Below are 16,819 nucleotides of genomic sequence, written 5' to 3'. Positions count from 1 at the left end.
TTTTCTGTTTCTTGACATTGTGATTCAAATATTCTGTACTAGATGTTTTTGGAAGTTTTGGACATGCAGTTGCCATGTTTATCTTGAGTTTCTTAAAGAATGGGCTGATGTTTATAGACGTCCAAACCATTTGAAGTAGGAAGGCCCATTCGCTGCTAGCCTTCCAACTTCAAATGATTTGGATGCCTACTGGTGACACTCTTTTGATTCACAGAAAAGGATGGAATGTGACAATAAAGACATAATCTTTCAGGCCCTGCAGTACCTGCGCAAGCTGTGCAACCACCCGAGCTTGGTTTTGACACCACAGCATCCAGAGTACAAACGCGTCACCGAGCAGCTAGCGGGCCAAAACTCCAACCTCCGGGACATTCAGCATGCTCCAAAACTCTCTGCACTAAAACAGGTGATTAACTTAAGCTTCATGTTCTCAAAAGGCTGTTTAGTGAGAAAATTAAAGTGCAAATTTGTTTGTCGGTTCAGTTACTCCTTGACTGTGGAGTTGGTGGTGGCGGAGGTTCCGAAGGAAGCACTGAGGCGGTGGTGGCTCAGCATCGGGTGCTCATTTTCTGTCAGCTGAAGAGTATGTTGGATATCGTCGAGCATGACCTCCTGAAACCCAAAATGCCTGCTGTCACCTACTTGAGACTGGATGGGAGCGTGCAGGCAGGCCTGCGCCACTCCATCGTCTCTCGGTGAGTCTTCAGTGTCACGCCGCGCTTTGACTGTGCTTTTTGACGCCCATTTAAAGGGAACCAGGGATAGAAAGACTTACTAAGTTCTTAAAAGATAAATGTTATTATGAGTTAAAATGATTTGATATTAAACCCCTCTTGATGTTTTCGTTTTTATGCAATTTGTAAAATTGTATAAAAACTAGTAGGTCGCCATTGTTGTTGACGCTGCCGGGCTTCCAGAGTATGACTAGTGACGTCATCTGTTCAGGGCTTTCAATTCGAACCTGAGAGGAACATTAATGAGCATGACAGCACTGTCAATATTTCACAAAACGAGCAGAAAAAGCAAAATGAACAGGAAAGACTGGATGAGACGAGACTAGGACAAAACCGGTGTTCTGCCAAAATGTTCTACGCCGGCGAAACGTCTACAGGAGACAAATTTGACACCTTTAGTACTACTGTGCGCTTTCAGTTTTGTTTAAATTCAAACAGAACATACTAAAGATTAGTTGAAAAAATACTTAAACGTAGTAATATTAAATAACGGTGGTTTAAATACGCTACTTGACTAACGTGGTCAACCGATCAACTATCTGCTTTAAAGCTACCACAAAAAAAAACTGAGTATGAGAGGGAAATGCATGGAAGAAGTATTTTGAGGCAATGAAAAAGTAATAGAAGACTCAATAAAAACATAAATGGTAAGTACTCGCTGCTTTTAACAAATATGTTGGACGTCTCACCTCATAGGAAGGAATTGCAGAACACAGTGTTCAAGTGACAGTGACAAACTACATCATCACCCCGAGCGTCCATTGCGTGCATAAAACATGGCGCCTTCTGTATGTGAAAACGTACTAAATATTATTATGTAATAATAATAATATTAGACATTTTTAAATCAATGGCAATATTTTATGTTTCTAATAACTAGGGGTGTAACGGTAAACAAAAATCTCGGTTCGGTACGTACCGCGGTTTTGAGGTCACAGTTCGGTTCATTTTCGGTACAGTAAGAAAACAAAATGCAAAATATAAATGTGCTAGTTGTTTATTACACACTTTTTGTGCTTTCAAAAATAGGAACAGTAGCCTATACAAAGCTAGAATTCTGCTCAAAAAGTAGCGGGTATTTATAAAGATAATAATCCAACAACAATTTGCCTTTCAGACCCCGCGTATACCTACTTGTTTTGTTGTGGTAGGTGGGTTTTGTATTGAATATGGGGCCGTGTTGGTTATTATTATAGCAGAGAAGACAACTGTAAATCAACAAAGACAAGTCAACTGTGCCCCAATCTACCACTCAAGAGATCTGATGGGCTCAAAAAGTGGGTTATGATTGCATATTAGTTTGAAAATCGACCGGATGCACCCCGATTTTTACACGAGTGACTTCCGGTCTGCTAGCTAGTAGTATTGACGAAGGAGGGCCGCGTCTCGCGTCAAATAGTAAACTCTGCCGTGGTTTTCGCGTGCATCGCGTTGAGCCGCTTCTGGGACGCAACATGTGGCCGCACTGCGACTGGTGTGCATTCGCTGATTAACGGCTGCGTTTCACTGCGTTCTCGTGGCGGCCACGTTGTTGTGCCGTTGACGTTTCTTACTGTCCTACCGTGTTGGTCCTCATTATAGTAGGGAAGACGGAGTAAATATAATCTAGACAAAGAAACTGTAACCCGATCGACTCACTGCCTCGAAAAGTAAGGGTTACATTACGTCAGAAACTCGTTCGGTACGCCTCCGTTCCGAACCGAACGCCAAGTACCGAAACGGTTCAATACGAATACATGTACCGTTACACCCTTACTAATAACATATTTTAGTAAAAGAGAACAATTGTGGCTTATTAGAGCCTACAAGTCTTTAGTCCAAGGTTCCCTTTAAAACTCATTTGTTGTTGTAGGTTCAACAACGACCCGTCCATTGATGTGCTGTTGCTGACCACGCATGTTGGCGGTCTTGGTCTGAATTTGACTGGCGCTGATACGGTGGTGTTTGTGGAACATGACTGGAACCCTATGAGGGACCTGCAGGCCATGGATCGCGCACACAGGATAGGCCAGGTATGCATATGAACTGGTGAGGGTGTTATGGTCTTCGTATTAAGAGTCTCTTTTGTGTCAATCAGAAACGGGTGGTGAACGTGTATAGGCTGATTACTCGGGGCACCCTGGAGGAGAAGATAATGGGTCTCCAGAAGTTCAAGATGAATATCGCCAACACCATCATCAGCCAGGAGAATGCAAGCCTACAGAGCATGGGAACAGACCAGCTCCTCAACCTGTTCACTCTTGACAAGGTGAGATCATGAGCCTTCTCCAGTCAAAATGTCTCTCAGGGTTGGCTACAAATCTCTATTTGTTTCAAGAGACTAAGGCCTGGGCAATCTGTCAGGTCCGTCAATAATGTGGCTCAGTCTGAAAAGGCCCAGATCTGATTTGGACACTTGCTAAAAATAGTGTGAACAGTCAGCCCAAAGAAATCAGATTAGAGGAAGAATCCGATTGGAATCAGATATGCCTGCAGTATGAATGCAGCCTAATTATCTGTGTTTTATTTTTCCAAAAGAAAACATTTAAAATGCGTTTATCAGTTTAGGTTCAAACTAGCTGAATTAGCTTCATGTGCAATCATTTTAAAGGATTAATGGCATGTCGATTTTTATATATACACGTGTGAATTTCTTGTAGGAGTGGGAACTTCTTGGTAACTCACGATACGATATGATTTGCGATACAAAGCTCACGATAACGATGATCCAACGATATGGCGATACAACGATTATCGATATATTGGTCAGGAAATCATTCTAGGCGAAGGCGTAGGTTTGCATAGGGACGGTAGGGACATAACACTACCAACTTTTCAGGATGCTCGAATTTTCCCCACCAACTTTTAAGAAACCTTATTTGCATTATATAATGACTTCAGTTATATTGGCAATTTAGATTGTCTCACATATGTTGTAAGGATAGAATTGACCCTACCATTATTAAGTGAATTATTTTCATTATGTTCCGACTTGCATTGACCGCTTTTCACTTGCTGAATGTGCCAGTCTATTTTTTTCCCTTCAAACGCACGTTTGATTGGCTGATGACTTGACCCGCGCCCCCTCCTCCCACCCCATAGACGCGCTTTCTTAATGCTTTAGTTGTTGTCTTTTTTTAAAACCGGTTTGAATCGAACAGTGTATCGCCTCAACCAATAAATATGCACTGCAAAAACCCACCTCCTTAAAACTGAAAAAAACAAAAACAAAAAACAAACATAAATTCCCTTGTTTTCAGTGTAAATCTAATAGAAATAAGTAAAATTATTCTTGAAATGAGAAAAATAGCTGACTGCAAATAAGCTTAACAGACGTGTGTCATACATTTGCTTGTTTTTCAGAAATTTTCTTAATTCAAGAATATATTGTTCAAAACATTACATTACATCAAAACATTATTTGAAAGTAATTTTTGTCTTGATTTAGGTGAAAAATGACCAAGTTTTAGATGAGTGGGCTTAATAAGAACAATTTAACATTTAAAGTAAGGGAATAATCTGACGCATTAATCTGTTAAGTAGCCTTTAACACTCAAAACAAGATGGAGAAAATAATTCGACTAGGTTTAAGAAAAAATGATCAGATTAAGATGTTTTAAATATGCAGTGTGAAAGTTAGTATAAGTCAATACAGATTTATTTTGCATTAATCATTTAGCCTATCAGTTATCAATTACCGTAATTTCCTGAATATAAGGCACACCTGTGTATGACGCGCACCCCAACTTTACCTGTAAAATCTAGGGAAAATTCTTGTACCCATGTATAAAGCTCACCCTAATTTTAGCACCAATAAATATGAGTCTCGTGTCTTGAACTTTTATAACGTACGCGGTTGCAGCATTTTCTAATCCTATTGTCAAATATTTAAAAAAAAAAAAAAATTCAGTGGTAAAATTGCTCACAGAATACGATAATAAATTTCACAAAGTAAGGAGTTTTAGCGAGTTTTAACAGAATTCACCAGCGGAACTAATGTTGGCAAGTTGTGTAGTTCCCGGGGGGAAGAGTTTAGTTAAGGCAGTACTTCTCAAATGGTGGGGCGCGCCCCCCTCAGGGGGGCGCTGAGCGATGCCAAGGGTGGCGCGAGTGACCTCGGGGAACATGCTTTTTTTTTTTTTTTTTGCCGTACTAGAATAAAGTGTACTTGCACATCCACTCCGTGGGTGGCAGTGGCGCTCTCATTTTCAAAGTGCGTGCAGTATTTTTGAAGTAAGCAAGAGCACACGGAAGAGACTCATGCAGAGCTGGACTCACGCAGCGACCCACTGTCTTCTCCGGTTCTCACGTGTCCGGCCGAGAAGTGCCGTTTTCGGCTTGGGATCGTCACGACCACCGCCCTCACCTACGGTTCTCCCTCGGCCGCCGACAATGCGCTTTTTTCGGGCCATTTGCCTTTTGGCTTTGACTTTTAATATAGTGAGAAATGAGGAAAGACCACTGTTTACTGAGTCTGAAGCCAAATCAGTTAAGAAACCACTTAAAGACATTAGACCTCAATCTCATTGATAAGCCGCTTGATTGTTTTTCAGCGAAAACGTGCTGAATATTGCCAATTGTCACAATCGTCCCGCTTTGTCAGTGTTATATCAGTAAACCAGTGAGCACTGTGGTGAATCAGCGAAAATAAAAACTTTCCTTCTGTCCAAAGACTTTTTTTCCCCCTTCTATTCAGTTTAGTTTTTTTTCGGTCAAATTTTTTGGCATGTTGTCCTGAAAAGTAAATGTTTCTAATCAATTTGAATTTGTTATTATTTACTGATTTTATTACATTTTATTTTTTTAGTATCAAATGGTCAAAATGTACCTTGAGTGTATTTTTACAGTTTGGATGTGACTTTTTTTAAATTTTATTTTTTATTTTTTTTACTTCAGGCAAATTGATGCGCGTTAAGTCTTTTCTGTTACAAGCAAAACAATGTTAATAAAGTTATACTTTATTATAAGTTGATCTATGTTACTTTTTTTCTTTAATAGAAAAAAAATGACACAATGTTAGGCTGAGGCGTACTTATAATAGTAATATTATAGACAAATGATACTATTTACAGTGGCGGCAGAGAGTTGGGGGGGCGCGAAACATTAACGTCTTCCTTGGGGGGGCGTAACAGAAAATAATTGAGAAGCACTGAGTTAAGGGAACAGCCAGAAGTAAACAAATGTCCCGCGATTTGCGTGCAAGACGTACATTGTTACTTTGTGAGTTTCAATTAGGCCTGAACGATATTGGAAAGAACTATTGTTGCGATTTTTTTGAGGTTTGCAATATATTGTGATATTATATTGCGATATTAATATATATATATATATCTTTTTTTAAAGAAATTTTCACTAGATGACTTGAATAGCTGTTTGGAAATACTTTGCATGACACACCATGACCACAGTGTATTCATATAATACCGTTTCATTTGTGAATGATGAAGATTGCTGTATGAAGGGATCCAGGAAGCCATGTCTGCACAAAATAGATCATTTATTGAACACAATATTTTGCACTTCAACAGCAGCAAATAAATTAAATGATATATATAAAAGAGCAGGTGCATTATTCCTCTAAGTTTTTGACAAAATAAAACAATAAATAAAAACTTCTATAAAATAACAAAGTTGTAAACATATTTGAACAAAAATATTAAATATGACAAATAAAGAGTTGTTCACAAACTATAACAATAAAAACCTCAGTAAAACAACAAAATTGTCAACATATTTGAGCAAAAATATTAAATATGACAAAAGAGTTGTTCACAAACTATAACAATAAATAAAAACCTCAGTAAAACAACAAAGTTGTCAACATATTTGAACTTAAATATTAAATATGACAAATAAAAGTGCAAGTGCATTAGTCCCCTGAGTTGTTTACACAAAATATAACAATATAAAACTACAAAACAGCAACAAAGTTGTAAAAATCTTTAAACAAAAATATGAAGTATCAAAACTTTATGTGCAGCTATACTATATAGTTATTTGAAAAATACGATTTACAATAAATTTAAATATAAAAGAAACAGAAACTCAATTGAACTTGTAAATAATTGAACTGAATAACTGCAAATAACTGTGATGAATAACAGAACCATTTTAACTCTCAAATTTCCTGCCTTCCTAAAAGCTGTCACATGAATAAAGAAAAGACATTCCTACAGCTGTGTTATGTATTTGTCTGCATATCGTCCACCTTCCTTGCTCAGCAATTCTCAACTGGGTCTCATAGGTTTTAGGCCATAACTACTAGTTTATCCACCATTGCAGGCTTGAGACAAGAACGTTGGCACGTAACAATGTTCCCACCTGTACTAAAAAGCCTCTGATGGGAAGCTCGTAGCTGTAATGCATAGATACCTGCGTTTTAAATGGTCCCAATGTTCGACGGATTACTTCTTGTTGATGGCAGCCACGGCAAGGCACTGTCGACAGGGCTGTTTTTTGTTCCTTATATTCTTGTCGATAGCCAAAATACTTCCAAAACTCCTTTTGGAGACAGTCTTCCCTCGGTTCCTTCAACGTGTTGCTTGCTTGCATGTTTTCACTTTGAAAACGGCCCCTCCTCCCTCCGCTCTGCTGTTCGGCCCCTCCTCCCTCCACTCCGCTGTAGCAGTGGGAGGGGGAGGAGCCGATGACTGCGGAGCTGGAGGGAAAGAGAAGCTGTGCGCTCTCCTTCCCCCTCCTTCCTCAAAACAAACGTTTGTGGATTAAAAAAATGAAATGAAAAAACTATCGCACGTTCTTGCCATGGGACTATTGTGCATGCGCACATCGCGATGGCGATGTTTAAACGATATATCGTTCAGGCCTAGTTTCAATGTAAATAAAACAACGCGGCTTGGCTCAGTGGTTCGACACTCTTCCTCAGACTCCTGTCCTAGCTTGGCACACGGTCAACATTTATACGAAACGGATCGCCGTATACGTTCTCTTCAAGACAACATCGCCGTGTGCCGGCAACGCAAAGGTTCGAAAAATGTACCGGTAAATAATAAACGAATAGTACAAAAAAAAAGTTAATTTTATTAGATGTGAAAAATATCATGAAAACAATTATTTACCACATAAAACTTGATTATTATATCACTGTCGTTCGGATTAGGTAATATTGTGCTGGTCCATGCTTACAATGGAACATGAATCATGATGAATTTTTTTCTGTCTCCATCCATGTACCCGGGAATAACGCGCAGCCATGATTTTACGAGTAAATTTTGGGGAAAATGCGCGTTATATTCGGGAAATTAAGGTAATTAGGTTCATATTGGTGAGAAATGTAGCCCTGACCCCCGTTCACCCAATCTGTTTGGTTTTATTAATGTCCTGTCCCCAGCAAAAAGTGTACATGCAGGTTATGCTGTTCTATCGTCCCTACCAATATTGAGACTAAACCTACGCCCTTGATTCTAGGATATTTAACAAACAACTAATAAACAAGCTTCTGCTGCGAATTAGAATGAGTTTATTACTAGTAGACGTCCAATCCATGTGAACTGATCCCTCCCACTTCAAACGGATTGAACGTCTATGGCCGTCAGTGGCAGCCAATGCCAGGCAATGAGGTAATTTTGGGCCATTTAAGGTCATTTACCTGTTGATTTTCTGTTACTATCAGTTGATTTTGGGGTATTTTATAGGTCACTTCCTGTTTATTATGAGTTACAGAACAGGAAGTGACTTAGGAATCACCCAAATAAATAGGCAGTGACTCAAACGCAACAGGAAATGACCTCTAAATTAGGGATGTCCCGATCCAGGTTTTTGCACTTCCGATCCGATACCGATATTTTTTTTGCACTTCCGATACCAATACTGGCCGATACCGATACCGACCTATGTGAGCATGTGTTAAAGTTTAAAGTTATTTAGCCTCCTTACTTAGTTGTCAGACTCATGTTGAAAAAGGTTTTAGTACTCTTATAACAACTAGCCAGCTGAATTAGGTGAGTTTGAATAACACACAACGGTTGGTAACAAGAAACTGACCTGTTTATTCAGTGACAAACACAAAACATTATAAATAACAAACAGAAATGGCAGACAGTCAGTAAAACGTGCAAATAGTATTGTAAACTGTCTTAAAAAAGCAAAACACACCAACAACCTCAGTGGAAAATCCCACAAATCCCCCAAGCTATTAGATGCTTTTAATGTTTCGTGCATTAGTTACAAAAATTGTATAAAAAGCCTCTCAGGTTTAAATAAATGACTATTTCAGTATCAAGTTAACATTTTAAAACAGTAAATAAAATACTGTTAAAATACCATTCCGTATCAGCAGCTTTAAACTACATTCAATTCATTTAATTTTGCGAATCAACTGTTAAAGTTATTAAAATTGCTCCCGTTATTCCATAATTTCCCTTCTGTCTACTTTCGAATGTGAAAATTTTAAAACTTTCGACGTGTGAAAGTTTTAAAACTGTTTTGAAGATAGATTCAAGTCAAGATTGTGCCGATTTAGGAGTATTTTAGATAAAAAGTTAATTAGGTTTGCTTGGAAGGTTCACAACAGCCTATTAGGGAAGTCTTCTGCTTTAAGATGGCGGCGGCTTACTAACGCATCTGGTATTCAATACTTCGATGTTGTTAACGCAGTCGAGTCTGTCATCATGCATCTAGTTCTATATACATATATCTATTATCTCCAGTAAAACGACGTTGACGTAGTTTGGAGCGGCTGTCAGCAGCAGTCAGGTATTCTTGTGTTTTTTTTATCCAGCGGCATGAGTTGAGCTAAAGCCGTGAGTTGAGCATTGGCATTACCCGGGTCTAAGACAAATTATGTTTACTTTCGGGACGCAATGCGGTCAGTTTCTCTTTGCGTCCCGAAGACCCCGCTGTGTATTAGTTCCGCTTTACTTGACATATTTCAATAATCGGAATTTGGATGTTTGTGAATCGTTCTCGAATCTTCCATGGCCGAATCGCGTGTTGGATGGTGCGCCTTTACTCACGTGAGATAATGGCTCGTCATCCAGAATGAATTCTTCGGCAATGACTCTTGTTATTCCCTGGGCTTTGGGACTGTCGAGTGCCAGTTTGTCACGCATAGCAAAAGTTTCTGCCAGTGTTAGTTGCGTAGGATCTTTCTTTTTGTCTTCGGTTTTCTTAACATACTCCTCATATTGTTTGTGGTGGTATTTCGCTAAATGCTTGATTAGGTTGGTTGTATTAAAACTTCTTACAGCTTTACCACCACCCTTGACTTTATTGTGGCTTATGTTGCTCTCTGCCTCTTCCTCTTTGTCGTCCTTTAAGGTGAAATGATCCCACACAGCTGACATTTTTACTGATAAAGTCTCTCGGTAAATTGGGAGACGATAATGTAAATGTAGCGTGTTGAAGGTGTGCCGTAAAATGCGGACCGGATTTTAGGGAAACTGAAGCAAAAACTGGAATGGATTATGTAAATCGGTGCGCTGGAAAACCCGGACCGGATTTAAAAAAAAAAAAAAAAAAAAAAACTGGATCGGAAGTCTGGATCGGAATTTTTCCCCATGTTCCGATCTGATAACGATGCGCATTTTATTGCCCATATCGGCGTCCGATCCGATCCAAATATCTGATTGGGACATCTCTACTCTAAATGCCCTAAAATGAACAGCAAGTGACCTGTAAATGCCCTGAAAATCTGACTGTGAATGCTCTTGTTTCGAATGAATGAACGTTCCCAATCTAAATGGATTGGGCGTAGAGCCCAGTCAATGCAGCCTTAGAGTTAACTGAGACACTGTTATGGTAGAAGATTTTGGTAGCAACTTGTTGGTTCCTTTTTATTTTTTTTTTAGACATTGACACCTTTTTAAAACGATATCTCGATTCTTGTCAGGCGCATATCGATAACCTTTCGGGATACAAAGTATCGCGATATATCACCATTTCGATATTTTGTCACACCCCTAATTTCTTGTGCTTTAGGGTGACCAAGGTGAGAGGGGTGAACAGTCTACTTCAACCTCAGGAAAGGCCTCCATGAAATCTGTACTGGACGGTCTAGGAGAGCTCTGGGACCAGCAGCAGTACGACAGCGAGTACAACTTGGACAGTTTCATGCACTCCCTGCAATAGTGTCACATGACCTCACAGCTGGCCAAGCAGGACCTGGTCAGGATCTTAACAAACCCTGCAAGAACCTGATGAATTCAAGTTTCCCTTATTTAGTGCTATTCAGTTAATTCGCTAAGCCCCTTTGTCAAATGTCTGTATAGTTTTACACCCCGCAAATTTTCAGTGAATTGTGCACCAAACTGTCAACATTTATAGTTTCATCATTTAGTGTAAAATTTAACGTAGCTACTACTTTTTATGGCACACTGCCTTTGTAATGTAGTGCCACAAACTTATTTTGCCTTCATCCTCAGTTACAGAAGCACAACAGTTCATCTCTGGCAATCCAAACAACCGTGACATTTTACCACACTTTGTCTCACCTGACCTAGCACTTCTACTCAGCCACCAAATGACTCTATTCTTTTCAGTTGCTCACAACTCTCCGATGCAGAAAAGACTCATGTCGAGAACCTCTAAATGAGTGTACGACCTGAAGAAAAGCCGTTTGCTTAATACAGTGTCACACTGACTAAAACGTGGTCAGGGGCCAAGTTGAAAATGGTTTCTGCCATTTAAGTATTTAAATAAATAGATAAAAGAGCGAGAATGGAGTTGTAGATATTTCCGTAATGGTGGATTTTTGTTTATGAAAGTGGAATTGTAATAAATTCTACAAACCCTTTGAACCATGTCACACTATTGTTTTTTGTTTAAGTATTTAAAAAGAGTTGCATTGGTCTCAATATTTGTCGTTGACTTGGCAACAGAATTGAAAGATGAGATCAGTTGTGAAAGTATCATGTAGTACATTTAATTACGTTTGCCCAGAAGGACAAATAAGCTTAGTAGGCTACTGAGGTTATTATGGTGTAGTGTTCTTTTGTAAAGTATATTTAAAAACAAATGCAGCCTGTCTTAAGATTTTCATGTAAATTCAAGTAAATTTGAACACAAAACAGTGTTCAAGTAAAATTACAGTTAAATGTTTTTTTTTTTTAATGAGAATTGATGAGATCAAGATCTCCCAACTGCTTATGAGACATTCTAAGGCAATGTCTACACCTAGCAGGGTATTTGGCATAAAGAGCTTTTTCTACGGTTTGGACTATCATCCGCACGCGCATTGAAACGAGGATTCTTAAAAACTGCATCCAAAGTGAAGATGTACGAATTCTGCGTTTGTGGCGCCATCATGTGGACACTGATCAAATTTAAATGTTGAAATGTCTGACTGTGATAACCTTTGTCCCCCATTCACACGAGACCAATGTTTACATTTGGAGTAAATCAGGTGCTTTTTGTTTGTTTGTTTCCATTTATTTACGAACTCTTGCAGTGCTTCATATTGAAGAACACATGCGAAGGATGGGGGTATTATGGACAATTATTTTTCACGCATTGTTATGAATGAATACGGTTGGCTGTGGAAGCTTTTTCAAACAAATGTGCTGGTGTGGACGTAATTATTTTTTCCCCAGCGTATTAGTGCAGGGTCCTATGTTTAAAAAAAAAAAAAAAAAAAAAGCCTGCTAGGTGTAAACATGGCCAAAAGTAGAAAACCTCACTGCACAACAATGACAAAAAAAAAAAACGATTCAAAAGTACGAGGACTGAAGTGATTCTCTCGTCTCAATTTACTTTCTGTGAATTATGAGCCTTTTAAGTGAACACAAAGCTGTTACAACTCTTACAAATCTAGTTTTACTAATGGTGGACACTATTCTGCCAGCTATTTAATTTCCACCTTGTCACTGTACATCACTAACAGATTTTAATGAATATTTCTGGGACAAACAAGATGAAATAGACTTATTCCTAAAGTACCAATGGTTGTTTTTTTTCACGGCACATGGAAGTGCCATGGCATTACATTTGAGAATTACTGCTCAGTGTAGTAGATGAAACCAAGGGCGTAGGTTTGCATAGGGACGGTAAGGACATAACACTACCAACTTTTCACGATGCTCAAATTGTTCCCACCAACCTTACAGTGGGGCAAATAAGTATTTATTCAACCACCAATTATGCAAGTTCTCCTACTTGAAAAGATTAAGAGGCCTGTAATTGTCAACATGGTTAAACCTCAAACATGAGAGACAGAATGTGGGGAAAAAAATAACAGAAAATCACATTGTTTGATTTTTAAAGAATTTATTTCCAAATTAGAGTGGAAAATAAGTATTTGGTCACCTACAAACAAGCAAGATTTCTGGCTGTCAAAGAGGTCTTAACTTCTTCTAACGAGGCTCTACTCGTTACCTGTACTAATGGCACCTGTTTTAACTCATTATCGGTATAAAAGACACCTGTCCACAAACTCAGTCAGTCACACTCCAAACTCCACAATGGCCAATACCAAAGAGCTGTTGAAGGACACCAGAGACAAAATTGTAGAGCTGGACCAGGCTGGGAATCTGCAATAGGTAAAGGATTATTAACACGTATATGTTAATATAATTTATGTTCAAATATTGCAATTTAAATTTACTAATAAAATCCAGACATTTATTCTGGAATTTTTAAAAAATGTTTCTTTAGTAGTTTTTGAAAACACAGGTTTGAATCGAACGGTGTATCACCTGAACCAATACACTTGAAAGTTTGTATAAGTCAATACAGATTTACAGATTTGCATTAATCATTTAGCCTATCAATTAATTAGGTTCATATTCATGAGAAATTCAGCCCCCGTCACCCAATCTGTTTGGTTTTATTAATGTGCCGTCCCCAGCAAAAAGTCTACATGTAAGTTATGCTGTTATATCGTCCCTACCTATGTTGGGACCAAACCTACGCCCTTGGTTATACTGTATGCAGGGGTGAAAGTGGTTAGGATTTCTTGCCGAACTCCCTGACATGAAGGTCGCCACGGAGCAAGAAATTTTATTTATTTATTTTATTTGAGGGGGGGGGGCACAAAAATACTGAAATGCCAAGAAAACTGTTTTGGTCAGTTATTTCTATAACACATAACTGATTTTCATTAAAAATAGTAATTTTTTGGATGATTTGCAAAATAAATATTAACAAAAATGGCTATAACCCCAACCTCCATCTCCTAATTTTTATTTTCCCTCATTTCCTCACATACTAAATGCCAAAACTCAATTTTAACTACTTAAGAACATGGGATGTATACACAAATTATAGATAACGTAACATTTACTTTTTGTTGTGTTTTTTTAATAATAAAGATATAAGTAACATACATTCGGAAAAATAAGTACAAATGACTTATATTATGCAGAGTGAAATGGAATATATTTTGAAGATTACGCACACATTTTTCTTCTTAAATCATAAGGAAATTAATAAGTAGCCTAACATGAATGAACAAATATAAGTCCAAAGTGCAGATTGACAGCTAAGATGTTCTGAACCTCCCCATCAGAGCAAATAAAACAAAATATGATAAATAAGCCTCCTTTAATCTTTGCTTACTCTTAAAGATTTGATCCATTTTCTGTTGCATTGCCCTTTTTTTTTTTTTTTTTTTTTTTTTTTTTTTGCCGTTTCAGAAAACATGCGCATTTGAACCAATCAGAGCTATCTCTGGTGATCACATGTCAGTACGTCAGCCAACTGAATGAATAAATGAGTCCAGGCGTTTTGATTTGCTGCATGCCTTCGCACGTGGATGTGACTCGTCATCGTCAGACTCTGATAACTGCAGCAGATGGGGAAACCTCCATGCAGTCCGTGGAATAAAATAAATGATAAATATCGGTGGAAACTAGGGTTGGGAATCTCTGGCATGAAGCCGATTCGATATGTATCTACTGTAGATACACAGGTTATGATTCGATTAAAAAACGAAACATTTTTATGGCCGAGCGAGTCGATACGATTCGATACAGTTTAAGAACGATACGGTTTGATACAGAGTGAAAACGATACGATAGTAAACATTTGCTGTGTGTGTTCGTACAGTATTTTAAACATATAAAAAAAGACAACATTTCTAATAGCAAAATTAAACAACAAATTTCATACCAATGTTATGTTTTATTTTTTTTTTTATGAAAAAAAAAAATTAAGGCTTACTACTCCAACTCCAGTGACAGACAATAAAGTGCAGTAATTCAATTACTGTATTTCCTGGTGTTTTGAACACAAGAGGTAAGTAATTTAAGTGCAAACTTTCAACGTAAACATCTTACAAACAAAAAATATTAATTATATGCAGCAGCTCTAGAAAAAAAGAATTAAACCTGCTATGTTATTATAAATAAATAATAAATTATGCTTTACCACTGGTATAATTGGGGGAATAAAAATATGGCATTTTAGACAGGTCAATAATCATTACTTTAACCTTATACAGAGCAAAGTCTTTCACTTATGCCGGTGTTTCCACATTTTTTACTCCTCATCACTGTCCATATCTTTTTTGAAGGGCAGACTTTTTTCTTGAGGAAGATCAATTAATCCACATGTTCATGTTTAAGTAGACTGCGTTTCGTGGAAAAAAAGATCTCCAGAGGGTCGTGCTGCCCTTTCCACCATTGTAGTGGGTTATTTTTCAGGGTTAAAAACTCTCTCGAAAACGATCTCTGTACCGCTCCACACTTCACGCTAGCCCTGTCCCGTGTGAACAGAGTCCGACTTTTGTTTTCCTGGGTGCGTTGAAAATCAATCGCTGGACGTCGCTGGCGTCTGTGCTCAAACTGTCCATTGTTTTAGCTTGTTGCTTCGTTGCCACTACTAGTTTCGTTTTGGGCTGTGAAGAAAACGCTACGGAGCGTGCGTTACAGTGGTTTTGTTAGCGCTCGCGTTGTCATGACGCCCGTAACGATCGGGTAATGACGGCGACTACTAGCGGTTCTGCCAAAATGCATGGAAAGTTGAGGCAACCACGACAGTGAGTTGTGCTTGTCCATATTATATCATGCGTGCGGTCTCAATCTAAGTGCTCTGTGTGGTGAATGACACAAGCGCAGCATGTGAAGTAAAAGCTAAATTATTATACCATTAAGCAATGCATTGAACGAGGCATTAGAAGCCGATTCTTGTGCTCGCGATAGCCGAATTCTATCTCTACTATCGGTTCATTGAATATTTAATGGCTAATTACTGTCGAATGGTAACTTTACTATCGATACAGCTGTATCTCTCACCTGTAAAACCGGATATCCGGTCGTATCGGTTTATCGTTCTCAAGCTTAGTGGAAACGGATTACGCGACACAAGCACTTTATTATGCTTGTTGTTAACACTTGTGTATGTAAATCTGATGTTGGTAGATTGGTTTCTTCTTGGAGATGAAATGCATGTGTGGCAGCTGACAGTTGCCGTCATATTTTCGTAATCAAAGCGTTCCAGCCCTGAATCTTATACCGGAACTGCGTTCCTGACCGTTCTGGCCCACTTTCACCCCGGTTATATGCACTGGATCCATGTTCGGGCTCACACTTGCAGACCAGACAAAGGACGTGAGAAGCACTTTATTGAATACAGCAAAACAGCGTAAGCCTTCTGTCAAAACGGCCATGCTGCTACAAAATACAAAACTCACATACACTCAATTCTGTTTGTTTTTCCCCATTTAATTGCCATTTTGCCTTACAGATAACTTTTTTTTTTAATCAAGCCCCAATCATTTGTTTATGTGGGCCTACTTAATTCCACCCAATAGATTATTTTTCACATGGACACACAAAGCAAATGCATTAAAAAAATCCATAAAGAAGTGACATGATCTCTTATTAAAAAAAAAAAATCCAGATTTTTTAATCAGCATCAAAAAATTAATTTATTCCAAGAAAAATACAAAATAATATATTACGAATGACATTGACCAGATATGAAAATCTCCCCCAGTAAATCTCTGTTGAGAAATAAATCAGTGAAGGCAAATACAAAACAAAAATATGGGAATACGTTAGTCATTTTTTTTTCCTCCCCTCACAAAATTGATGTAATATGAAATGAAAATAAAACTTTTTTTCAGTACAAAGGCTACATACTACTGGAAGGTACTAGCAGGTAGAGTCGGTAAATACACAGTAAAAAATTATTTTTGTGAATCACAATGAAAA

The 16,819-nt window shown here is 38.2% G+C and overlaps 1 protein-coding gene across 1 annotated transcript in view; it reads left to right on the top strand.

Moving 5' to 3' along the window:
- Positions 1 to 11,797, top strand: part of btaf1 (BTAF1 RNA polymerase II, B-TFIID transcription factor-associated) — a 46,381-nt gene extending 34,584 nt beyond the window's left edge. The window contains exons 34-38 of the mRNA XM_057848452.1: positions 254 to 406; positions 484 to 695; positions 2,587 to 2,746; positions 2,812 to 2,982; positions 10,650 to 11,797. Coding sequence (XP_057704435.1) covers positions 254 to 406; positions 484 to 695; positions 2,587 to 2,746; positions 2,812 to 2,982; positions 10,650 to 10,799 — 846 coding nt within the window. The 3' untranslated portion in view covers positions 10,800 to 11,797. The remainder of the gene's footprint in view (positions 1 to 253; positions 407 to 483; positions 696 to 2,586; positions 2,747 to 2,811; positions 2,983 to 10,649) is intronic.
- The last annotated feature ends 5,022 nt before the right edge of the window (positions 11,798 to 16,819 follow it).

The sequence above is a fragment of the Corythoichthys intestinalis genome, chromosome 10 (genome assembly GCF_030265065.1).
Source record: "Corythoichthys intestinalis isolate RoL2023-P3 chromosome 10, ASM3026506v1, whole genome shotgun sequence".
Taxonomy (NCBI): Eukaryota; Metazoa; Chordata; class Actinopteri; order Syngnathiformes; family Syngnathidae; genus Corythoichthys; species Corythoichthys intestinalis.
This window is presented reverse-complemented; position numbering and strand designations above follow the sequence as displayed.